The 27515-nt window shown below is 47.7% G+C and overlaps 1 protein-coding gene across 1 annotated transcript; it reads left to right on the forward strand.

Moving 5' to 3' along the window:
- Positions 1–27470, forward strand: LOC311122079 (neuronal acetylcholine receptor subunit alpha-3-like; the record flags this gene model as incomplete). Its single annotated transcript, XM_084196491.1, has 9 exons — positions 1–140; positions 2708–2752; positions 19506–19615; positions 20183–20390; positions 20627–20857; positions 22445–22671; positions 23120–23291; positions 25161–25427; positions 27345–27470. Coding segments are annotated over 9 exons (1526 nt in total), but the record flags the coding sequence as incomplete, so codon positions are not given.
- Between the last annotated feature and the right edge of the window lie 45 nt (positions 27471–27515).

Consider the following 27515-nt stretch of genomic DNA (forward strand, 5'->3'; position numbering starts at 1 on the left):
ACTGCTTCTCATCTAAGGGGGAGGACAGGTTGTTCAGGAGGCTGTTCCGGAGGTACAACCAGTTTATCAGGCCGGTGGAGAACGTCTCAGACCCCGTCACCGTGGAGTTTGAGGTTTCCATGTCACAGCTCGTCAAAGTGGTAAAAGTCACACACACACACACAGGCACGCACACACACACACACAGGCACGCACGCACACACACACACGTACACACACAGGCACGCATACACACACACACACGTACACACACAGGCACGCACACACACACACACACACAGGCACGCACACACACACAGAGGCATGCACGCACACGTACACACACACAGGCACGCACACACACAGGCACGCACGCACGCACACACACACACAGGCACGCACGCACGCACACACACACACACACACAAAGGCACGCACACACACACACACACACACACACACACGCGCACACACACACACACACACACACACACACACAGGCACGCACACACACACACACACACAGGCACGTACGCACACACACACACACACACAGGCACGCACGCACACACACACACACAGGCACGCACGCACACACACACACACACAAAGGCACGCACACACACACACACGCACGCACACACACACACACACACACACACACACACACACACAGGCACGCACACACACACACAGGCACGCACGCACACACACACACACACAGGCACGCACACACACACACGCACACACGCACACACAGACACACACACACACAGGCATGCACACACACACACACACAGGCACGCACGCACACACAAATACACACCAACAAGCGTGAATGCACACACACGTACCTGAGCATACACACACAGAAACACACCATGAACCGAGCACAGATACACACACACACACACACAAACACACACAGACAAATTCCATTAGCTTTTCTCTGATGAGCGAGAGTAATGTGGTCAGAATCTAATCTCACTAAAAGTGCCCACTCAGCTGAGTGAGTGTGTGTGTGTGCGCGTGCGTACGTACGTGCACTCATCTGCTCTGTGGATAATGCCCCTGCTTTAGTCAGATTAGATTTCTTCCACATAAAGAAAGAACAGAATAGAGAAATAATTCCACCTTGGAAAGATAACAAAGGTCCAAAGTGAATGAGACAGTCAGGTTATAAACCTATTGTCAAGGTAACGCTTGGATTAAGGAAAATATGCAGGCGAGCAGTTTACTGCTATGCTGATTATGAATGAGTGACCCATCAGCACTGTCAGCAGGTGATCTTAGGTCCGTGTGTGTGTGTGTGTGTGTGCGTGTGTGTGCCTGTGTGTGTGTGTGAGGTCAGATTAGTCAGTGTATTGAGGGGAACAGGGTCACTGACCTCCACCTGAATACTATTACTGCAGCTTTCAATCATTCAGGCCTGTCAGTCAAACTAAGCCTTAAGAATGGGAGGGAAAGGAGAAGCTCAATTCCATTCCAATTCTCACTCACTTCAATTCCAATTCTATGCATTTCTAATCTGCCCCAGTTCCAATTCCAATTCTACCCCAGTTCCAATTCTAATCCTACCCCAGTTCCAATTCTAATCCTACCCCAGTTCCAATTCTAATCCTACCCTAGTTCCAATTCTTATCCTACCCCAGTTCCAATTCAAATTCTACGCCAGTTACATTTTAATTGTACCCCAGTTACAATTCTAATTCTACCCCGGTTACAATTCTAATTATATCCCAGTTCCAATTCTAATTATATCCCAGTTCCAATTCTAATTATATCCCAGTTCCAGCAGCCAGGTCTCCCTTGGTAAAGAGGTATTTTGACCTGGTTCAATAAAGGTTACATAAAAAGTGCAGGTCAAATCCTAAACTGGATGGAATTGACCTTGACTCTTGTAGAGAGCTAGCCTGGTCCCAGATCAGTTTGAGCCTTCATACCACTCTTGGCATGTTCATCACATCACACAAACACATGGAGTGGCAAGGAGCAGAATGGTATCACAAACAGACTGACACCCAGGTTAGTAGAGAGCAATGTTAAGCCAAAATCCGTGGATTTGGTGATAATCATTGTTTGATTGTTGGTTCAAGATGCTGTTGAGTAGAAAAGGGAGTAATTCTTCTTCAGTCAATAGACGTGAACACAATGCAACACAACGTGAGCCGTTTGGTGACGACGAGAAACCGGTTATCAGTGTTACACAACGTGACGTCATCACAGTCACTAGCCTTTTTATGAAGCACATTCTATTTCTCTCAACTGACCTTTAAAAAGCTTCCCCAAGTTTAAAAACTGGCGTGTGGTTTATGTCCATATTCAAAATGGCCGATCAATGATCAACGGGGAGAAAGAAACAGGGTGGAGAAGGGGATTGTGTCCCAAATGGCACCCTATTCCCTACATAGTGCACTACTTTTGACCAGAGCGCTATGGGTAGTAGTTAAGTAGTGCACTATGTAGGGAATAGGGTGCTATTTGGGACACAATCCCCTTCTCCTCCCTGTTTCTTTTTCTTGTTAGAGGTGACATTTAATAAGGGTACTCAGTTTGTTTTGACTGGTTTTCTGACTGCGGCGGCTGTGTACGGCACAAATAGGACCAACACACACACACACGGTCATTGCACAAACACACACACAAGCTCACACACACACACACACACACACACACACACAGACACACACTGCTGCAGGCTAACCTATGATCTGTTTCTTGTCTGTAGGATGAAGTGAATCAGATCATGGAGACAAATCTGTGGCTGAGACACGTAAGTACACACACACACAAACAACAATGTTCTTATTGATGACTAATATGTTCCCTCAGAGGCGTACTAGGGGATGGGGTGAGGCAGGGAGGGAGGGAGCTGTCTGATTTTGTTAATGTCAAGCATCAATATAAATGTGGGACCCTTGCTTTCATTGTGTGTGTGTGTGCGTGCGTGCACGCTTTCATACGTGTGTGTGTGTGTGTCTACATGTGTGCACGAGTGCCTCCATGCATATGAGTGTGTGTGTGTGTGTCCCTTTGTGTGTGTGTGTGTGTGTGTGCCTTTGTGTTTGTGTGTGTGCCTCCGTGTGTGTGTGTGTCCCTCTGTGTGTGTGTGTGTGTGTGCCTCCGTGTGTGTGTGTGTCCCTCTGTGTGTGTGTGTGTGTGTGCCTCCGTGTGTGTGTGTGTCCCTCTGTGTGTGTGTGTGCCTCCGTGTGTGTGTGTGTCCCTCTGTGTGTGTGTGTCCATCTGTGTAGAGACATTCATCCAGTCCTTAATCAATATGCTTCACTGTGGCCATGCTACAATGAACAGAGCCTCTGGCGTCTCTATGGCCCGCTGTCATTAACTATTGACCTCTAGATAGCTAGGTGGTTTCTCTGGAACTACATGAACTATTGACCTCTAGATAGCTAGCTGGTTTCTCTGGAACTACATGAACTATTGACCTCTAGATAGCTATGTGGTTTCTCTGGAACTACATGAACTATTGACCTCTAGATAGCTAGGTGGTTTCTCTGGAACTACATGAACTATTGACCTCTAGATAGCTAGGTGGTTTCTCTGGAACTACATGAACTATTGACCTCTAGATAGCTAGGTGGTTTCTCTGGAACTACATGAACTATTGACCTCTAGATAGCTAGGTGGTTTCTCTGAAACTACATGAACTATTGACCTCTAGATAGCTAGGTGGTTTCTCTGGAACTACATGAACTATTGACCTCTAGATAGCTAGGTGGTTTCTCTGGAACTACATGAACTATTGACCTCTAGATAGCTAGGTGGTTTCTCTGGAACTACATGAACTATTGACCTCTAGATAGCTAGGTGGTTTCTCTGGAACTACATGAACTATTGACCTCTAGATAGCTAGGTGGTTTCTCTGGAACTACATGAACTATTGACCTCTAGATAGCTAGGTGGTTTCTCTGGAACTACATGAACTATTGTCCTCTAGATAGCTAGGTGGTTTCTCTGGAACTACATGAACTATTGACCTCTAGATAGCTAGGTGGATTCTCTGGAACTACATGAACTATTGACCTCTAGATAGCTAGGTGGTTTCTCTGGAACTACATGAACTATTGACCTCTAGATAGCTAGGTGGTTTCTCTGAAACTACATGAACTATTGACCTCTAGATAGCTAGGTGGTTTCTCTGAAACTACATTAACTATTGACCTCTAGATAGCTAGGTGGTTTCTCTGGAACTATTGCATACTTGACTGAGCAGTGAATAAGTCTTCTCTCTTTCTCTCTCTGTTTCTTTCTCTCTCTCTCTTTCTCTCTCTCTCTCTCACTTCAATTCAATTCAATAGACTTTATTGACATGGCAAGTTAAATTACTTACATTGTCAAAGTATACATATAACAAAAATGGTGGGACCAACAGCAATAATAATAGTAGTAGTGGAAATGGGATTACCATTAACAGCAACTACAACAACAATATTAATGAGAATAACAATACATTAAAGCAATAGTAGTCGACCAATCTCAACATGACTGAGAAGACACATTACATGCTATGAAAACCAAAACAAAACAGGAAATATTATTGACATTACATTACACTTTTCACTGGCTGTCCAGTGCACATTTGCACATTTAGGCATTTCACCCAATAAATATTAGATTTTTTCTTCCTCTTTTATAGTTTCTAATTCTTTGTACTGAATGATACTTTTGGGAAAGAAAGATTATCTTAGGTCTGAGTATTTGTCACAGTGTAATAAGAAATGCATCTCTGTCCCTACCTCTCCCCGGAGGCAGAGTGAGCACAGCCTGTCCTCTCTGGGCAGCCAGGTTTGCCTGTGACGACCGGTCTCTACAGCCAGACTGTGCTCACTGAGTCTGTACCTAGTCATTGTTTTCCTCAGTTTTCTATCAGTCACAGTGTTCAGATAGTCTGCCACCATGTACTGTCTGTTTAGAGCCAAATAGCATTGAAGTTTACTTTGATTTTTTGTGGTGTCTTTCCAATAGGTGATATATTTTTATTTTTGCTTTGTGATGATTTGGTTGGGCCAGATTTTCTGAGTGCTGTCCTGAGGCTCTATGAGGTTGGTTTGGGTTAGTGAACTGAGCCTCAGAACCAGCTGGCTGAGGGGACTCTTATCTTTCATCTCTTGACATAGTAGAGCTGTGTGATGGAATGTTTTGGGATCACTTGTTTTTAGATGGTTGTAAAATTTGATGGCTCTTTTTTCTATTCGAATAAGGAGGGGGTATTGGCCCAATTCTGCTCTACATGCGATATTTGGAGTTTTTCTTTGCACTTGCAATACAGTCTTGCAAAACTCTGCATGCAGTATTTCGATTGGATGTTTGTGTCAGGGCGTGTTGTAGGTGTAATGTAGGAATCAAACGCAGGACTCAGACTGAATGTTCCAAAGGCTGTATTACTGGCCAAACTAAGGCAACAGGACAACTTAGCCCGAAAGCGAAAAAACACGCACGAAGGCGAAAGGCAATTGCGCACAAACAGGTGCGACAAAATGTAACTGTGCACACACAGGTGCGAAAATGCTCCAGCACAGTGGAGAATAAGCTCAACCGAGCAAAACACAATACTGACGGAAATAATTACACACAACCCTAGACAAACACAACGAGAAACTTATAGGACACTAATTACGCCAAAACAGAAACAGGTGTGGAAACAAACAGACAAAAGCAAACGAACATGAAACATATAGCGGTGGCAGCTAGAATTCCGGAGACGACGAACGGCGAAACCTGCCCGAACAAGGGAGAGAGGCAGCCTCGGCCGAAACCGTGACAGTACCCCCCCCTTGACGCGCGGCTCCAGACGTGCGCCGACTCCGGCCTCGGGGACGACCAGGAGGACGCGGAGCAGGGCGCGTCGGATGCCCCCGATGGAATTCCGTCAGGAGCGACGGGTCCAAAACGTCTCTCCTCGGCACCCAGCACCGCTCCTCCGGACCGTACCCCTCCCACTCCACTAGATACTGGAGACCCCCCATCCGACGTCTCGAATCCAAGATGGATCTCACGGAGTACGCCGGTGCCCCCTCGATGTCCAACGGGGGCGGAGGAGTCTCCAAGATCTCATTTTCTTGGAGTGGGCCCGCTACCACCGGCCTGAGAAGGGACACATGGAACGAGGGGTTAATACACTTATACTCCACAGGTAGCTGTAATCTATAACATACCTCGTTCAACCTTCTCAGGACTTTAAATGGCCCTACAAACCGCCGACCCAGTTTCCGACAGGGCAGGCGGAGGGGCAGGTTTCTGGTAGAGAGCCAGACTCGATCACCAGGTGCGTACACCGGTGCCTCACTGCGGTGGAGATCAGCGCTCGCCTTCTGACGTCGGAGGGCCCGCTGCAGGTGGACGTGTGCAGCGTTCCAAGTCTCCTCCGAGCGCCGCGCCCACTCATCCACCGCAGGAGCCTCGATCTGGCTCTGCTGCCAGGGTGCCAGAACCGGCTGGTAACCTAACACACATTGAAATGGAGTTAGGTTAGTGGAGGAATGGCGTAGGGAATTCTGGGCCATCTCGGCCCAGGGAACGTACCTTGACCACTCCTCCGGCCGGTCCTGGCAGTATGTTCTGAGAAACCTACCCACATCCTGGTTTACGCGTTCCACCTGCCCATTACTCTCCGGGTGGTAACCCGAGGTGAGGCTCACCGAGACCCCCAACCGCTCCATAAACGCTCTCCAGACTCTGGAGGTGAATTGGGGACCCCGATCAGCCACAATGTCCTCGGGTACCCCGTAGTGCCGGAACACATGGGTAAACAGTGCCTCGGCAGTTTGCAGGGCAGTAGGAAGACCCGGCATGGGGAGCAAACGACAGGCCTTAGAGAACCGGTCCACAACGACCAGGATGGTAGTATTCCCTTGGGAGAGGGGAAGGTCTGTTATAAAGTCCACTGAGAGGTGGGACCATGGTCGTTGTGGAACGGGCAGGGGTAGCAACTTACCCCTAGGTAGATGTCTAGGCGCCTTACACTGGGCGCACACCGAGCAGGAGGAAACATAAACCCTCACATCCCTTGCCAACGTGGGCCACCAGTACTTGGCACTAAGACAGTGCACTGTCCGGCCGATACCCGGATGTCCAGAGGAGGGTGACGTGTGAGCCCAATAGATCAATCGATCCCGAACCTCGAGCGGAACGTACTTCCGACCCTCCGGGCACTGTGGTGGACTAGGGTCGGTGCGTAACGCCCGCTCGAGTTCAGCATCGACCTCCCACACTACCGGTGCCACCAGACACGACTCAGGCAGTATGGGAGTGGGCTCCACGGACCTCTCCTCCGTGTCATACCGCCGAGACAGCGCATCTGCCTTGCCATTCTGTGACCCAGGGATGTACGTGATCTTAAAAGTAAACCTGGTCAAGAACATACTCCATCTTGCCTGGCGAGGGTTCAGCCTCCTCGCCGCCCGGATGTACTCCAGGTTACGGTGGTCCGTCAAAATGAGGAAAGGGTGTTGAGCCCCCTCAAGCCAGTGCCTCCACACCTTTAGAGCCTGTACCACGGCTAACAGCTCCCTGTCCCCTACGTCATAGTTCCGCTCCGCCGGACTGAGCTTCTTAGAATAAAAAGCACAGGGGCGGAGTTTAGGTGGCGCGCCAGACCGTTGTGAAAGCACGGCTCCTAAACCGGCCTCCGACGCGTCCACCTCTACCTGGAACGGCAAAGAGGGATCCGGATGCGCCAGCACCGGGGCCGAGGTAAACAGGTCCTTCAGCCTCCCAAACGCCCTGTCCGCCTCGGCCGACCACTGCAGACGCACCGGACCCCCCTTCAACAGAGACGTGATGGGAGCTGCCACCTGTCCAAAACCCCGGATAAACCTCCTGTAGTAATTTGCAAACCCCAAAAACTGCTGCACCTCCTTCACAGTGGTTGGTGTTTGCCAATTACGCACGGCCGACACCCGGTCTACCTCCATCTTCACCCCTGACGCAGACAACTGATAACCCAAAAAGGAGACCGACTCCTGGAAAAACAGACACTTCTCTGCCTTCACATACAGGTCGTGCTCCACCAGCCTCCGCAACACTCTGCGCACCAGGGCCACATGCTCGACACGGGTAGGTGAGTACACGAGAATGTCATCAATGTACACCACCACCCCCTGCCCCTGCATGTCCCTGAAGATCTCATCCACAAATGATTGGAAAACTGACGGAGCGTTCATCAACCCGTATGGCATGACCAGATACTCGTAATGGCCCGAGGTGGTACTAAAGGCTGTTTTCCATTCATCACCCTCCCTGATGCGCACCAAGTTGTACGCGCTCCTGAGATCTAATTTCGTGAAGAAACGCGCCCCATGCAACGACTCAGTCATGGTTGCAATCAGCGGGAGTGGATAACTATACTTCACCGTAATCTGATTGAGACCACGGTAATCGATGCACGGGCGCAAACCACCATCCTTTTTCTTCACGAAAAAGAAACTCGAGGACGCGGGGGAAGTGGAAGGCCGTATGTATCCTTGTCTCAGCGATTCGTCTATGTAAATCTCCATAGCTTTCTTCTCCTCCTGAGACAGAGGATACACATGGCTCCGTGGGAGCGCAGCTCCTGCCTGGAGGTCTATCGCACAATCCCCCTGCCTATGGGGTGGCAACCGCGTCGCCCTCGCCTTACTAAACGCAATAGCCAAATCCCCATACTCAGGTGGAACGTGCAATGCGGGCACCTGGTTTGGACTCTCCACCGAGGTAGCCCCTACGGAAACGCCCAAACATCTACCCACACACTGAGCAGACCACTCCATCAGAGCCCTCTCCTGCCACGAAATCGCTGGGTTATGGGTACTCAACCAGGGCATGCCCAGCACCACCGGATACGCAGGAGAGTCAATCAGGAACAGCTGAATCATCTCCTGATGATCCCCCTGCGCACACATCCTAAGTGGCGCCGTGACCTCCCTGATTAAGCCCGTACCCAACGGACGACTATCTAGGGCGTGAACGGGAAAAGGAACATCAACAGGAATGCGGGGAATCCCTAACGCTAAACAAAACTTTTTATCAATAAAATTCCCAGCCGCGCCTGAATCTACCAGCGCCTTATGCTGGGAATGAGGTGCTACCTGTGGAAAACGTACAGGCATACAAAAATGGGCAACAGTGAGCTCTGGGTGAGTGGGGCGCCTACTCACCTGGAGGGAATCCCCAGTGCGGGACCTGTCGTCATCTCCCCTAGGAGGCCATCCCCAGCACCTAGCCGCGGTGTGTCCTCCCCGACCACAGTTGGTGCAGTGGATGGACCCCCTAGCCTGCCGACTCCTCCTCTCTCTAGCGCCAGCGCCCCCGAGCTCCATAGGACACGGCTCGGAGGCGCTGGAGGGTGAAATGGACGGACCCTCCGCAGGACGTCCGCGGGTAGCCAGTAGGTTATCCAGCCTGATGGACATGTCAACCAGCTGGTCGAAAGAGAGGCTGGTGTCCCTACAAGCCAGCTCCCGACGGACGTCCTCTCGTAGGCTACATCTGTATAGATCGATGAGGGCCCGATCATTCCACCCTGCATCTGCCGCTAGAGTACGGAATTCGAGCGCGAATTCCTGGGCACTTCTCCTCCCCTGCCGGAGGAAGACCAGACGCTCCCCCGCCGCTTTCCCCTCCGGGGGATGGTCAAACACCGCCCTGAAGCGGCGGGAGAACTCGTTGTAAGTAATCGTCGTGGCGTCGATCTTCCTCCACTCCGCGTTGGCCCACTCCAACGCTTTTCCGGCCAGGCAGGAGATCAGGGCGGACACGCTCTCATGCCCTGAAGGTGCCGGGTGCACTGTGGCCAGGTATAGCTCCACCTGGAGTAGGAATCCCTGACACCCAGCCGCGGTTCCGTCGTAGGCCCTCGGGAGAGATAGTCGGACTCCTCGAGGTTCCGGCGCTGGAATGGGCGGGCTGGCCGATGGTGCTGGCAGGGCGGGAGGCGGTGGAGGCGTACCCCAGCCTCGGAGGGTGGAAATCACCTCCTGCAGGGCGGTCCCCATCTGCAGGAGCTGCTCTTGTTGGTCCCGAACCTGGGCCTCCAGTCTCGTCTGGGCTGCTTCGGCTCCTGCTGATTCCATTGATGGTGTGTAATTCTGTCAGGGCGTGTTGTAGGTGTAATGTAGGAATCAAACGCAGGACTCAGACTGAATGTTCCAAAGGCTGTATTACTGGCCAAACTAAGGCAACAGGACAACTTAGCCCGAAAGCGAAAAAACACGCACGAAGGCGAAAGGCAATTGCGCACAAACAGGTGCGACAAAATGTAACTGTGCACACACAGGTGCGAAAATGCTCCAGCACAGTGGAGAATAAGCTCAACCGAGCAAAACACAATACTGACGGAAATAATTACACACAACCCTAGACAAACACAACGAGAAACTTATAGGACACTAATTACGCCAAAACAGAAACAGGTGTGGAAACAAACAGACAAAAGCAAACGAACATGAAACATATAGCGGTGGCAGCTAGAATTCCGGAGACGACGAACGGCGAAACCTGCCCGAACAAGGGAGAGAGGCAGCCTCGGCCGAAACCGTGACAGTTTGTCCATTTGGTAAATTCAGTATTAGAGAGCGGACCCCATACTTCGCTGCCACATAGAGCAATTGGTTGAAAATGTTGAGCCAGATTCTAATTGGAATTTTGATTTTAATATTCCTTTTAATGGCATAGAATGCTCTTCTTGCTTTGTCTCTTAGCTCATTCACAGCCATGTGAAAGCTACCTGTGTTGCTGATATTTAGTCCTAGATATGTGTAATTTTTGGTGTGTTCTAATAGAACTGTGTCCAAATAGAATTTATATTTGTCATCCTGATTTCCTGACCTTTTTTGGAATATCATTATATTCGTTTTTTTTAGATTAACGTTCAGAGCCCAGGTCTGACAGAACCTGTGCTGATGATCTAGATGCTGCTGTAACCCCTCCTTAGTGGGAGACAGTAGCACCAGGTCATCTGCGTACAGCAGACACTTGATTTCAGTGTTGTGTAGGGTGGGACCAGGTGCTGTTGATTCTTCTAATGTTTTTGCCAATTCATTAATGTAGATGTTAAATAGTGTTGGACTTATTGGGCAGCCCTGTTTCACTCCACATCCCTGAGAGAAGAAGTCTGTTTGCTTGTTGCCGATTTTAACTGCACATTTGTTTTTAGTGTACATTGATTTAATAACATAATGTTTTCCCTCCAATACCACTTTCTATTACTTTGTAAAAAAGATATTTTGTGACAAATTGAATTAAATGCTTTATTGAAGTCTACAGAACACGAGTAGATTTTGCCTTTGTTTTGGTTAACTTGTTTGTCCATTAGAGTGTGGAGGGTGTAAATGTGGTCTGTTGTACGATAATAATAAAAAAAATCCAATCAGGCTTCTGCTTAGGACGTTGTAGTCATCAAGGAAATTATGTAGTCTGCTGTTTATGATACTGCAGAGAATTTTCCCCAAGTTGCTGTTGACGCAAATTCCTCTGTAATTATTTAAAAGTGTAAAATCTCTCTCTCTCTCTCTTGCTCTCTCTCTCTGTCTGTCACGGTTTCGGCCGAGGCGGCCTCTCTCCCTTGTTCGGGCAGGCTTCGGCGTTCGTCGTCTCCGGAATTCTAGCTGCCACCGTTCTATGTTCTGTGTTTCCTGTTTGATTAGTTTTGTCTGTTAGCCACACCTGTTTTGTGTTAGGTATCATTATGCACCCTATTTAGTTCCCTGTTTGTGTGTATAGTGTTGTGTGTAATTGTCGCTTGTCAGATGGTTGCGTAGCTGTGTTATTTTTCCAGTACGCCAGTATTAGTAGTTGTCCTCCTCTGTTGAGGAGAGTTTTGCGCACTGTGTTTTCGTGCGATCGTGTGTTGACGCCTGTGCGCGTCTGTTTGGCCTCCTGCCGTTTGTGGATTATTTTGCATAGTAAAGTCTTGTTGGACTGTACCTCTGCTTCTGCGCCTGATTCCCCACCACACCATCACTACATCGTTGACAGAATTACACACCTTAAGCATGGAATCAGCGGGAGCCGAAGCAGCGCCGACGAGACTGGAGGTCCAGGTTCGGGAGCAACAGGAACAGATCCTCCAGATGGGAACCGCCCTGCAGGAGGTAATCACCACGCTCCGAGGCTGGGGCGCACCTCCACCACCTTCCTCACCGCCAGCCCAGCCAGCACCATCGGCCAGCCTGCCCATTCCAGCGCCAGAACACCGAGGTATCCGACTCGCTCTCCCGAGGGCCTACGACGGAACCGCGGCTGGGTGTCAGGGATTCCTCCTCCAGGTGGAGTTGTACCTGGCCACCGTACACCCGGCCCCCTCGGGGCATGAGAGCGTGTCTGCCCTGATATCCTGCCTGTCCGGGAAGGCGTTGGAATGGGCCAACGCGGAGTGGAGGAAGATCGACGCCGCGAGTATCACCTACGACGAGTTCTCCCGTCGCTTTAGGGCGGTGTTCGACCATCCCCCGGAGGGGAAAGCGGCGGGGGAGCGTCTGGTCTTCCTCCGGCAGGGGAGGAGGAGTGCTCAGGAATTCGCGCTTGAATTCCGTACTCTAGCGGCTGACGCGGGGTGGAATGAGCGGGCCCTCGTCGATATATATCGATGTAGCCTAAGGGAGGACGTCCGTAGGGAGCTGGCCTGTAGGGACACCAGTCTCTCTTTCGACCAGCTGGTCGACATGTCAATCAGGTTAGATAACCTATTGGCCACCCGCGGACGTCCTGAGGGGGGTCCGTCCATTTCACCCTCCAGCGCATCCGAGCCGTGTCCTATGGAGCTCGGGGGCGCTGGCGCTAGAGATAGGAGGAGTCGGCAGGTGAGGGGGTCCATCCACTGCACCAACTGTGGTCGGGGAGGACACACCGCGGCTAGGTGCTGGGGATGGCCTCCTCGGGGAGATGACGACAGGTCCCGCACTGGGGATTCCCTCCAGGTGAGTAGGCGCCCCACTCACCCAGAGCTCACTGTTGCCCATTTTTGTATGCCTGTGCGTTTCCCGCAGGTGGCACCTCATTCCCAGTATAAGGCGCTGGTAGATTCAGGCGCGGCTGGGAATTTCATTGATAAGAAGTTTTGTTTAGAGTTAGGGTTTCCCCTTCTCCCTGTTGATGTTCCTTTTCCCGTTCACGCCCTAGATAGTCGTCCGTTGGGTACGGGCTTAATCAGGGAGGTCACGGCGCCACTTAGGATGTGTGCGCAGGGGAATCATCAGGAGATAATTCAACTGTTTCTGATTGACTCTCCTGCGTATCCGGTGGTGCTGGGCATGCCCTGGTTAAGTACCCATAACCCCGTTATTTCGTGGCAGGAGAGGGCTCTGATGGAGTGGTCTGCTCAGTGTGTGGGTAGATGTTTGGGCGTTTCCATAGGGGCTACCTCGGTGGAGAGTCCAAACCAGGTGCCCGCATTGCACATTCCACCTGAGTATGGGGATTTGGCTATCGCGTTTAGTAAGGCGAGGGCGACGCGGTTGCCACCCCATAGGCAGGGGGATTGTGCGATAGACCTTCAGGCAGGAGCTGCGCTCCCACGGAGTCATGTGTATCCTCTGTCTCAGGAGGAGAAGAAAGCTATGGAGGTTTACATAGACGAATCACTGAGACAAGGATACATACGGCCGTCCACTTCCCCCGCGTCCTCGAGTTTCTTTTTCGTGAAGAAGAAGGATGGGGGTTTGCGTCCGTGCATCGATTACCGTGGTCTCAATCAGATTACGGTGAAGTATAGTTATCCACTCCCGCTGATTGCGACCATGACTGAGTCGTTGCATGGGGCGCGTTTCTTCACGAAATTAGATCTCAGGAGCGCGTACAACTTGGTGCGCATCAGGAAGGATGATGAATGGAAAACAGCCTTTAGTACCACCTCGGGCCATTACGAGTATCTAGTCATGCCATACGGGTTGATGAATGCTCCGTCAGTTTTCCAATCATTCGTGGATGAGATCTTCAGGGACATGCAGGGACAGGGAGTCGTGGTGTACATAGATGACATTCTCGTGTACTCACCTACCCGTGTCGAGCATGTGGCCCTGGTGCGCAGGGTGTTGCGGAGGCTGGTGGAGCACGACCTGTATGTGAAGGCAGAGAAGTGTCTGTTTTTCCAGGAGTCGATTTCCTTTTTGGGGTATCAGTTGTCTGCGTCAGGGGTGAAGATGGAGGTAGACCGAGTGTCAGCCGTGCGTAATTGGCAAACACCAACCACTGTGAAAGAGGTGCAGCAGTTTTTGGGGTTTGCGAATTACTACCGGAGGTTTATCCGGGGTTTTGGGCAAGTGGCAGCTCCCATCACGTCTCTCTTAAAGGGGGGCCCGGTGCGTCTGCAGTGGTCAGTCGAGGCGGACAGGGCGTTTGAGAAGCTGAAGGACCTGTTCACCTCGGCTCCGGTGCTGGCGCATCCGGATCCCTCTTTACCATTTCAGGTAGAGGTGGACGCGTCTGAAGCCGGTATTGGCGCCGTGCTTTCACAACGGTCAGGCGCGCCACCTAAACTCCGCCCCTGTGCCTTCTATTCCAAGAAGCTCAGCCCGGCGGAGCGAAATTATGACGTAGGGGACAGGGAGCTGTTAGCTGTGGTACAGGCCCTTAAGGTGTGGAGGCACTGGCTTGAGGGGGCTCAACACCCTTTCCTCATTTTGACGGACCACCGTAACCTGGAGTACATCCGGGCAGCGAGGAGGCTGAACCCTCGACAGGCTAGATGGAGTATGTTTTTGACCCGTTTCTCTTTTAAGATCACCTACATCCCTGGGTCACAAAACGGTAAGGCAGATGCGCTGTCTCGGCGGTATGACGGGGAGGAGAGGTCCGTGGAGCCCACTCCCATACTGCCGGAGTCGTGTCTAGTGGCACCGGTGGTGTGGGAGCTCGATTCTGAGCTCGAGCGGGCATTACGCACCGACCCTAGTCCACCACAATGCCCGGAGGGTCGGAAGTATGTTCCGCTCGAGTGTCGGGATCGATTGATCTATTGGGCTCACACGTCACCCTCCTCTGGACATCCGGGTATCGGCCGGACAGTGCACTGTCTTAGTGCCAAATATTGGTGGCCCACGTTGGCCAGGGATGTGAGGGTTTATGTTTCCTCCTGCTCGGTGTGCGCCCAGTGTAAGGCGCCTAGACATCTGCCTAGGGGTAAGTTACTGCCCCTGCCCGTTCCACAACGACCATGGTCCCACCTCTCGGTGGATTTTATAACTGACCTTCCCCTCTCTCAAGGGAATACTACACTCCTGGTCGTTGTGGACCGGTTCTCTAAGGCCTGTCGTTTGCTCCCCATGCCGGGTCTTCCTACTGCCCTACAGACCGCCGAAGCACTATTCACTCATGTGTTCCGGCACTACGGGGTGCCCGAGGACATTGTGGCTGACCGGGGTCCCCAATTCACCTCCAGAGTCTGGAGAGCTTTTATGGAGCGGTTGGGGGTCTCGGTGAGTCTCACCTCGGGTTACCACCCGGAGAGTAATGGGCAGGTGGATCGCGTAAACCAGGATGTGGGCAGGTTTCTCAGAACATACTGCCGGGACCGGCCGGAGGAGTGGGCGAGATATGTGCCCTGGGCCGAGATGGCACAGAACTCTCTCCGCCACTCCTCCACCCAACTAACCCCTTTTCCGTTCTATGTTCTGTGTTTCCTGTTTGATTAGTTTTGTCTGTTAGCCACACCTGTTTTGTGTTAGGTATCATTATGCACCCTATTTAGTTCCCTGTTTGTGTGTATAGTGTTGTGTGTAATTGTCGCTTGTCAGATGGTTGCGTAGCTGTGTTATTTTTCCAGTACGCCAGTATTAGTAGTTGTCCTCCTCTGTTGAGGAGAGTTTTGCGCACTGTGTTTTCGTGCGATCGTGTGTTGACGCCTGTGCGCGTCTGTTTGGCCTCCTGCCGTTTGTGGATTATTTTGCATAGTAAAGTCTTGTTGGACTGTACCTCTGCTTCTGCGCCTGATTCCCCACCACACCATCACTACATCGTTGACACTGTCTCTCTCGCTATCTCTCTCTCTGTTTCATGCTCTCTCTTTCCATCTCCACCTACACTGTCTTCTCTGTCTTCCATCTCCACCTACACTGTCTTCTCTGTCTTCCATCTTTACCTTCACTGTCTTCTCTGTCTTCCATCTTTACCTTCACTGTCTTCTCTGTCTTCCATCTCCACCTTCACTGTCTTCTCTGTCTTCCATCTCTACCTTCACTGTCTTCTATGTCTTCCATCTCTACCTTCACTGTCTTCTCTGTCTTCCATCTTTACCTTCACTGTCTTCTCTGTCTTCCATCTTTACCTTCACTGTCTTCTCTGTCTTCCATCTCCACCTTCACTGTCTTCTCTGTCTTCCATCTCCACCTTCACTGTCTTCTCTGTCTTCCATCTCCACCTTCACTGTCTTCTCTGTCTTCCATCTTTACCTTCACTGTCTTCTCTGTCTTCCATCTTTACCTTCACTGTCTTCTCTGTCTTCCATCTCCACCTTCACTGTCTTCTCTGTCTTCCATCTCTACCTTCACTGTCTTCTCTGTCTTCCATCTCTACCTTCACTGTCTTCTCTGTCTTCCATCTCTAACTTCACTGTCTTCTCTGTCTTCCATCTCTACCTTCACTGTCTTCTCTGTCTTCCATCTTTACCTTCACTGTCTTCTCTGTCTTCCATCTTTACCTTCACTGTCTTCTCTGTCTTCCATCTCCACCTTCAATGTCTTCTCTGTCTTCCATCTCCACCTTCACTGTCTTCTCTGTCTTCCATCTCCACCTTCACTGTCTTCTCTGTCTTCCATCTCCACCTTCACTGTCTTCTCTGTCTTCCATCTCCACCTTCACTGTCTTCTCTGTCTTCCATCTCCACCTTCACTGTCTTCTCTGTCTTCCATCTTTACCTTCACTGTCTTCTCTGTCTTCCATCTTTACCTTCACTGTCTTCTCTGTCTTCCATCTCCACCTTCACTGTCTTCTCTGTCTTCCATCTCTACCTTCACTGTCTTCTCTGTCTTCCATCTCTACCTTCACTGTCTCCTCTGTCATCCATCTTTACCTTCACTGTCTTCTCTGTCTTCCATCTTTACCTTCACTATCTTCTCTGTCTTCCATCTCCACCTTCACTGTCTTCTCTGTCTTCCATATCCACCTTCACTGTCTTCTCTGTCTTCCATCTCCACCTTCACTGTCTTCTCTGTCTTCCATCTCCACCTACACTGTCTTCCATCTCCATTTTCCCTCTCTTCTCTGTCTTCCATCTCTACCTTCACTGTCTTCTCTGTCTTCCATCTCCACCTTCAATGTCTTCTCTGTCTTCCATCTCTATCTTCACTGTCTTCTCTGTCTTCCATCTCCACCTTCACTGTCTTCTCTGTCTTCCATATCCACCTTCACTGTCTTCTCTGTCTTCCATCTCCACCTTCACTGTCTTCTCTGTCTTCCATCTCCACCTTCACTGTTTTCTCTGTCTTCCATCTCCATCTTCACTGTCTTCTCTGTCTTCCATCTCCACCTTCATTCTCCCTCTTTATCTCCCTCCATCTCTCTCTCTCCTTATCCCTCTCTCCCTTTTTCTTGGCAGTCATAACTGCTGAGACGTTCTCTCTCTTTTTCTCTCTCTCTCTCCAGCTGAAACTCATGTGATGGGGATTAGAGAATATTTCAGAGAAATCATCCCTCTCTTTTTAAGTGGATGTGTGAAGAGTGCCAGCTTATGCCTCTCTACCTCTTTCTACCTCTTTCCATCTGTCTCTGTAGAACAGGAGGGTGATATACACATTTTAACCTTGAGTATACCGCTACTGGGCTAAAAAAATATAATAAAAAGATCTCTCTCGGTACCTCTCTCTCTCTCTCTCTCTCTCTCTCTCTCTCTCTCTATCTCTGTCTTGCTCTCTCTCTCTCTCTCATGTCAATGTGATCAGCCAAGCATGCATGTTAGAGTTAACATGTTTAAACTCTTACAGAGAGTAACATACACTCCCAGTCCTTCAGTACACTTACATGTCAACAATTTAAAACTGTGTCTCTACCTGTCCAAAACTCCTAATTTTGTAAGTTTGCATTTTAGGTATCATTTCAATATTGAACTCTCTGTCAGACATACACTGAGTGTACCAAACATTAGGAACACCTGCTATTTCCATGACATAGACTGAACAGGTGAATCCAGGTGAAAGCTATGATCCCTTATTGATGTTGTTTGTTAAATCCACTTCAATCAGTGTAGATGAAGCGGAGGAGATTTTTAAGCCTTTGATACAATTGAGACATGGATCGTGTGTGTGCCATTCAGAGGGTGAATGGGCAAGACAAAAGATTTAAGTGTCTTCAAACGGAGTATGGTAGTAGGTGCCAGGCTCACCGGTTTGTGTCAAGAATTGCAACACTACTGGGGTTTTTTCACGCTCAGCAGTTTCTCGTGTGTGAATCAAGAATGGTCCACCACCCAAAGGACATCCAGCCAACTTGACACAACTGTGGGAAGCATTGGAGTCAACATGGGCCAGCATCCCTGTGGAGTGCATGCTCTGACAAATTAAGGCTGTTCTAAGGGCAACTCAATATTAGGAATGTGTTCCTAATGTTTTGTACACTCAGTGTATACATTAATTATTAATGAAGTAACACAATTATTTACTGACAGGACTCATTTGATGTAAATGTTAAATGTAGAAATGTGAAAGGAGTTCTGTTTCTTTTATGATAATATTATCATGAGTAACTCATCCAGAATGCCGCAGCCCGTCTGGTGTTCAACCTTCCCAAGTTCTCTCACGTCACCCAGCTCCTCCGCACACTCCACTGGCTTCCAGTTGAAGCTCGCATCTGCTACAAGACCATGGTGCTTGCCTACGGAGCTGTGAGGGGAACGGCACCTCCGTACCTTCAGGCTCTGATCAGTCCCTACACCCAAACGAGGGCATTGCGTTCATCCACCTCTGGCCTGCTGGCCCCCCTCCCTCTGCGGAAGCACAGTTCCCGCTCAGCCCAGTCAAAACTGTTCGCTGCTCTGGCACCCCAATGGTGGAACAAGCTCCCTCATGATGCCAGGACAGCGGAGTCACTCACCACCTTCCGGAGACACTTGAAACCCCACCTCTTTAAGGAATACCTGGGATAGGATAAAGTAATCCTTCTACTCCCCCCTTACCCCCCCCCCCACCCCCCCCCAAAAAAAAACAAAAAAAACAACAACAAAAAACATTGTAAAGTAAATGACGTAAATGTAAATGTAAATGAGTTGAAAGAGAAAGGCAAACTAACAACTAAAGCTCTCATAGGAACCAAATGGGGAAGCTAGCCTAGCATGAAGCTGCATGGCTAACAAAAGTTAGCGCTCTCATAGGGAACAAATAGGAAAGCTAGCCTAGCATGAAACTGCATGGCTAACAAAAGTTAGCGCTCTCATAGGGAACAAATGGGAAAGCTAGCCTAGCATGAAGCTGCATGGCTAACAAAAGTTAGCTCTCTCATAGGGAACAAATGGGAAAGCTAGCCTAGCATGAAACTACATGGCTAACACACACAGACACACACAAACACACACACACACACTCATTCATGCTGTGTTTGTGTTTCAGATCTGGAACGACTACAAACTGAGCTGGGCCCCAGTAGAGTTTGATGGGATTGAGTTCATCAGAGTTCCATCCAACAAGATCTGGAGACCTGACATAGTGCTGTATAACAAGTGAGTCATGACATAGTGCTCTATAACAAGTGATTTTGCCATGTCACTTAGCAGAAACTTTATTCGGGAAATGCAGAGATTTTTAGTATGTGTATCAGATCAATGTTGATATTGAACCGACAAAATTGGTGTTGTGAGTGCCATGCTCGTACCAACTGAGCCACACAGGACCCGGTACTAAAGTAGGTGCTTAGACCTAAACTATGTGTGTGAAGAGACTCGTACCTACTGAGCCACACAGGACCTGGTACTAAAGTAGGTGCTAAGAGCTAAACTATGTGTTTGAAGATACATTTTACTGACATTTATATGAACAATTTCCATTTTCTATGGATTTAATTTTCTATTAATATCATATCCTTTTAATTTCTTTTGTTTTTATTCCAATATACATTGCAAAGCAACAAAATGAAAATACCCTCATCACAAAAGACAGCTTTCTCTTCTCATAGTGTCAGGATACTATCCTCCTCTCTTCCCTTGTTTACTTCTCTCTTTCTTACCCTCTCACCTTCCCCATACCTGCCCTTTCCTGTCCCCCCCCCCCCCCCCCCCGACCCCTGACAGTGCGGTGGGAGACTTCCTGGTTGAAGATAAGACCAAAGCTCTGTTGAAGTTTGACGGTACAGTCACCTGGGTTCCCCCCGCCATCTTTAAGTCCTCCTGCCCAATGGACATCACCTACTTCCCCTTCGACTACCAGAACTGCTCCATGAAGTTCGGCTCCTGGACCTACGACAAGGCCAAGATCGACCTGGTGCTCATTGGGTCAAAGGTTAGAAGAATATTTGCACATCAAGTCCATTTTCCTGATACACCATTTTGTGGTATAGAGCTAGAAAGGAATTATGGGCGGGGTTCAATTCTTGACTATGGTAAAACCTTTAATCTAAGAGTCTCAGTTACTGACTCCGTAGTCCAAAATTGTGTAATCCAACCAAGATTAATGCATGTTTATGAAATAACTACCCAGAATCAAGCCCTCAATAAACCCGATATCGCCTACCTCAGGTCAACCTCAAAGACTTCTGGGAGAGCGGCGAGTGGGAGATCATTGACGCTCCGGGCTACAAGCACGACATCAAGTACAACTGTTGCGAGGAGATCTACCCAGACATCACCTACTCCTTCTACATCAGACGCCTGCCTCTCTTCTACACCATCAACCTCATCATCCCATGTCTCCTCATCTCTTTTTTAACAGTCCTGGTCTTCTACCTGCCCTCCGACTGCGGAGAGAAGGTGCGGTGCCTTTCAGGAAGTGTCCACACCCCTTGGACTTTGCCACATCTTGTTGTGTTGACTGTGTTGAACATCTTTGTGGTGGTGAACGTTGTCATGTTGGTGTGTTACAATCTGTTATCCATTATCACCAGCATCAAACCAGCATCTACAGGATATAGTTGTGGAAACGGACATTTTATATTTTATACATTCTGCAGTCAAAGAAATTAAACAAAATACAAATTATTGATTGCAAAACATTATAAAATGAAGAAGTTCTAGAAATTGTCAGAATAATTATGTAATTTTCCAAAATTACAAATTGTTCTACTTATTTGAATATAATTTTTCCATTTTTCATTGATCATTAACATTTGTAGAATTCTCTTTTGATTTTGACAATAGAAAGTACTTCCTGTCAGTCAGTGACAAAAAAATCCCAATGAAATGCATTTGAATTCCAGGTTGAAACACAACAAAATGTGGAAAAAGTCCAAGGGGGATGAATACTTCCTATAGGCACTGTAATAATGTTATAACATGTTGCTATAGTAATGAAGTAGGGTCCGCCAACTCAATTCCACCGACACAAAGGCATGTGTTGGAGAAACTGAGTGTGCAGACCCTACTTCATATGCACTACTGTAAATTGCTATGGATAAAAGTGTCTGCTAAATGAGACATATTATATATTATATAATTATACTAGTTTTATTATATATATTATTATATTATAATTACAATATATCTTTTTTAAATCTGCCCAGCACCCAGTAAATAAGGGGTGTGTACCATAATTGGGCACTGCAGTCAATTTGTTGTGTGTTCAGAATGAGCCACCATGTGAAATGTTTGACAATGTTAGCTACGATGTGATTGGTGTGAAAGCTCGGACTGAACCAACCAACGTTCTTTCTGGGTGATGATGGTGTTGTTGGCTTATGTGTCTGTAATGTACATGCAATGGAATGAAACAATTGCTTCCTCCTAGGACAATAACAACACATGCTGAGTCTCTTACAGCGTTCATCTGTCTCTCTGTCTCTCTGTCTCTCTCTCTCTCTCTCTCTCTCTCTCTCTCTCTCTCTGTCTCTGTCTCTGTCTCTGTCTCTGTCTCTGTCTCTGTCTCTGTCTCTGTCTCTCTCTCTCTCTCTCTCTCTCTCTCTCTCTCTCTCTCTCTCTCTCTCTCTCTCTCTCTCTGTCTCTGTCTCTGTCTCTGTCTCTGTCTCTGTCTCTGTCTCTCTCTCTCTCTCTCTCTCTCTCTCTCTCTCTCTCTCTCTCTCTCTCTCTGTCTCTCTGTCTCTGTCTCTGTCTCTGTCTCTGTCTCTGTCTCTGTCTCTGTCTCTCTCTCTCTCTCTCTCTCTCTCTCTCTCTCTCTCTCTCTCTCTCTCTCTCTCTCTCTCTCTCTCTCTCTCTCTCTCTCTGTCTCTGTCTCTGTCTCTGTCTCTGTCTCTGTCTCTGTCTCTATCTCTCTCTCTCTCTCTCTCTCTCTCTCTCTCTCTCTCTCTCTCTCTCTCTCTCTCTCTCTCTCTCTCTCTCTCTCTCTCTCTCTCTCTCTCTCTCTCTCTCTCTCTCTCTCTCTCTCTCTCTCTCCTTTCCCAACAGGTGACCCTCTGTATCTCGGTCCTCCTCTCCCTCACTGTGTTCCTCCTGGTGATCACTGAGACCATCCCGTCCACGTCCCTGGTCATCCCCCTCATCGGGGAGTACCTCCTCTTCACTATGATCTTCGTCACCCTCTCCATCGTCATCACCGTGTTCGTCCTGAACGTCCACTACCGTACACCAATGACCCACACCATGCCAGGCTGGGTCAGGTCCGTCTTCCTCAGGTAAAGAGAGAGTATAGGCTCAACTCTTAGCCCAACTCTTAGCCCAACTCTTAGACCAACTCTTAGACCAACTCTTAGACCAACTCCTAGCCCAACTCTTAGCCCAACTCTTAGACCAACTCTTAGACCTACTCTAAGCTCAACTCTTAGCCCAACTCTTAGACCAACTCTTAGACCAACTCTTAGCCCAACTCTTAGCCCAACTCTTATCCCAACTCTTAGACCAACTTAATATTAGGAAGGTGTTCTTACTGTTTTGTACTCAGTGTATATTCTATTTACGATACATTTAAGTACTTATTTCTTTTGTTTTCTGTATTTGTTGTTCCTCGGGGTACTGCCTATACTATACAATACAATGCAATACAATACCAATACCCATACAATACTACTAATTTATTATATTTATAATGCACTGAATTATTGTTAAGTGTTCTGTGTCCATCAGGGTGCTACCCAGAATCATGCTGATGAGACGGCCCATAGACCAGGACGGCAAGGCCCTCTGTTCAGACAGCGGGGAGGAGAGAGGAGCAGGAGGAGGAGGAGGAGGAGGAGGAGGAGGAGGAGGAGCAGGAGGAGGAGGGAAAGGAGGAAAGAAGAGGAAGAATAGTCTGACGGTGGGTCGATTGGGTGGTTGGTTGGGTTGGTGGGTGGGTGGGTTGATGTGTGGGTTGGATTGATTGGTGGGAGGGAGGGAGGGATTGATTAATTGATCAATATATGACTGAACAGGTTAATTCATTCAATTATCAATGTTCCTTTCTGTTGCTCCACGTAGTCCCTGATCTAAGGCCAGCTATACATGTATTATCATAGTGATAGAGCTTTACATGTATTCTCATAGTGGTAGAGGTTAACATGTATTCCCATAATGGTAGAGGTTAACATGTATTCTCGTAATGGCAGCTAGAGGTTAACATGTATTCTCACAATGGTAGAGGTTAACATGTATTCTCATTGTGTTAGAGGTTAACATGTATTCTTGTAGTGGTAGAGGTTAACATGTATTCCCATAATGGTAGATCTTTACATGCACTCCCATAATGGTAGCTAGAGGTTCAAATGTATTCCCATAATGGTAGATAGAGGTTAACATGTATTCCCATAATGGTAGATAGAGGTTAACATGTATTCCCATAATGGTAGAGCTTTACATGTATTCTCATAGTGGTAGAGGTTAAGATGTATCCTCACAACGGTAGAAGTTAACATGTATTCTCACAATGGTAGAGGTTAACATGTATTCTCATAGTGGTAGAGGTTAACATCTATTCCCATAATGGTAGAGGTTAACATGTATTCTCGTAATGGCAGCTAGAGGTTAACATGTATTCCCATAATGGTAGAGGTTAACATGTATTCTCACAATGGTAGAGGTTAACATGTATTCCCATAATGGTAGAGGTTAACATGTATTCTCATAGTGGTAGAGGTTAACATGTATTCCCATAACGGTTGAGGTTAAAATGTATTCTCATAATGGTAGATAGAGGTTAACATGTATTCTCATAATGGTAGAGGTTAACATGTGGGGGAGATTAAAAAAACTGAGTAAGACTTTGGACTCTGGTTTAAGGTTGGAAAAATCTGGTGACTTTCCTGGAATCAGGATCAAATAAACAGGAAATCCAGGAATCCTTCAACTGGGATTTCTGGAATCCTTGGGAATTTGGGGAAAGTTACCATAATTTTGCATCCTTACTCTGAAAAAGACTGTTTGGAGCTGAATGTTTATCATCCTCATGCCATTCTATTCTATTATACTCTATTATACTCTATTATACTCTATTATAGTCTATTATACTCTATTCTATTCTATTCTGTTATATTCTATTCTGTTATACTCTATTCTATTATACTATATTCCATTCTATTATATTCTACTCTATTCTACTATATTCTATTATACTCTATTATACTCTATTCCATTATACTCTGTTATACGCTATTCCATGATACAATATTATACTATAGTCCATTCTATTCTATTATATTCTATTCCATTATATTATATTATATTATACTCTACTATATTATATTATATTATACTCTATTATACTCTGTTCTATTATACTCTATTCCATTATACTCTATCATGCTCTATTCTGTTCTGTTCTATTCTATTCTATTCCATTCTGTTCTACTCTATTCCATTCTATTCTATTATACTCTATTCCATTCTATTCTATTACACTCTATTCCATTCTATTCTACTCCATTCTATTCCATTCTATTCTACTCTATTCCATTCTATTCCATTCTATGATATTATACTCTATTCTATTCTATTCCATTCTATTCCATTCTATGATATTTTTCTTCCATTCCATTCAATTCCATCCTACTCCATTCTATTCTACTCTATTCCATTCCATTCCATTCCTTTCTATTCTACTCTATTCCATTCCATTATATTCTATTCTAATCTCTCCTACTCTATTCCATTGCATTCTATTCTATTCCATTCCATTTTCTTCAATTCCCAGCAGGGCGGGAACTGCCTGGAGTTCGCAGACAACAAACTGACTGACAGAGGATGTGGAGAAAGAGGGGGTAAGAAGTGCCCTTGCCCCTGCCAACATGGGAAGGAGACCCCAGAGACAGCGGATCCGGGGAAACTGAGCCACCAGCTAAGTCCTCAGAGCATCAACACGGTGGTGGCCTACTCCGTCCTGTCCCCGGAAATTAAACAGGCCATCGAGAGCGTCAAGTACATCGCCGAGAATATGAGGAGCCGCAACAAGGCCAAAGAGGTGAGTGGCAAGCTAGTGTTAGCGTGCAATTTTAGAAATACATTAGTTTTAGCTTAATTAACAATAAATAGCTTTAGCTTCAACGAGGCCAAAGAGGTGAGTGGGTGGGCCTGTAAGTTACCTTTGTTGGAGTTCAATGGAGAAATACAGTAGGTTTAACTTTGGGTTAACACCAACTAGCTTTAGCTTTATCAGGCCAAAGAGGTGAGTGCAATTTTGTCGGTCATTTAGCAAATGCTTTTATTCAGAGTGACTTACAATACAGCAAAAGAACAAGGCCAAATAGGTTATAGGGTGGGCTAGAGTTGGTGTATATGTTAGCTTTGTTAGCGCACAATGGGGATATAGGTTCAGCTTTGACTAAAAACAAATCGCTTTTGCTTCAAAAATGCCAGGGGTGAGTGGGCGGGCTACCATTAGCTGCTAGCATTAGCTTTGTTAGCGTACAATGGAGAAATAGGTTTAACTTCGGCTAACAACAAATATCTTCAGCTTCCGCTAATGACAAGGTCACGCAAGGACAATGATGTGACTGGGTGGGCAAGCATTAGCGTACAGCATATGTTAGCGCATAATATAGAAATAGATTTAACTTAGGCAAACAACAAATAGCATTAGCTTCGGCTAACAATAAATAGCTTTAGCTTTAACCAAGGCCAAGAAGGTGTGTACCGTTAGCCTATACAAAGCTCTGTTAGCGTACATTGAAGGAATAGTTTTATCTCGTCCTGAGTCATCATAACAAACACCGTGTTCACTACTCTGCTTTTCGGGAAACTCGCCCAATGTTAGTTGATACTCCCTTGTTTATAATATCAACCAAGTGGAGCATTGTTGGGTGGAACACTGTTTCACATCCGTAATGAATTTTAAAAAGTTATCTCGCTGTACGATACAAGAGAAAATAGTTACAAGACTTTAGCGAAAAAATAAGTCCCTTGTTCTTTGTGTTGTCTTCTGTAAACACAGAGGTTGAACTCTCCCCTTGGGGGGGAAAGATGTCTTTGATATGTAAAGTACTTCTCTTCTCAATCAGCTTTGTCAGGCTGCCTGTCTGCTTCTGACACTCTGGTGTGTGTGTGTTTGATTCTGACACTGATGAATACCATTACCATAGTAATGTTCTATCAGTCAGTTATAGTACGGGAACGCTTCCACAAGTAGTCAACTCTGTTTTCTCTTTTTTTCTTCTCATCCTCTATTTCTCTTCCTCACTTTTTACCCTCCTCCTTCCTTCATGGTCCAACATCATGTCCCCCCCAAACTACATCCCACCTTCCATCAAACTGGTTTTTTCTCCTTCTCTCCTCCCCTATCTGTTCTCCTTCTCTCCTCCCCCTATCTGTTCTCCTTCTCTCCTCCCCCTATCTGTTCTCCTTCTCTCCTCCCCCTATCTGTTCTCCTTCTCTCCTCCCCCTATCTGTTCTCCTTCTCTCCTCCCCCTATCTGTTCTCCTTCTCTCCTCCCCCTATCTGTTCTCCTTCTCTCCTCCCCCTATCTGTTCTCCTTCTCTCCTCCCCCTATATGTTCTCCTTCTCTCCTCCCCCTATCTGTTCTCCTTCTCTCCTCCCCCTATCTGTTCTCCTTCTCTCCTCCCCCTATCTGTTCTCCTTCTCTCCTCCCCCTATCTGTTCATCTATCCCTCCCCCTATCTGTTCTCCTTCTCCCCTCCCCCTATCTGTTCTCCTACTCTCCTCCCCCTATCTGTTCATCTATCCCTCCCCCCCTCCATTTACACATGACTTCTCTCTTTTCTGTCTCCACTTCTTTTTTCTTATTTTCATCGCTGTATCATTCCCTCCCTCCCTCCCTCCCTCCCTCCCTCCCTCCCTCCCTCCCTCCCTCCCTCTCTCCCTCTCTCCTTCCCTCCCTCCCTCCCTCCCTCCCTCTCTCCCTCCCTCCCTCCCTCCCTCTCAGGTGGAGGATGATTGGAAGTATGTTGCCATGGTGATAGACAGGATCTTCCTGTGGGTGTTTGTGACGGTGTGCATCCTCGGAACCCTCGGCCTCTTCCTGCAGCCCGTCATTGGCTTCCTGTCATAACCCAAAACCAATCAGGGCTCGCAGACGCCGCCGGCTGCCACCACC

Source organism: Coregonus lavaretus, assembly GCF_964263955.1.
Source record: "Coregonus lavaretus genome assembly, contig: HAP1_SCAFFOLD_3000, whole genome shotgun sequence".
NCBI classification, from domain to species: Eukaryota; Metazoa; Chordata; class Actinopteri; order Salmoniformes; family Salmonidae; genus Coregonus; species Coregonus lavaretus.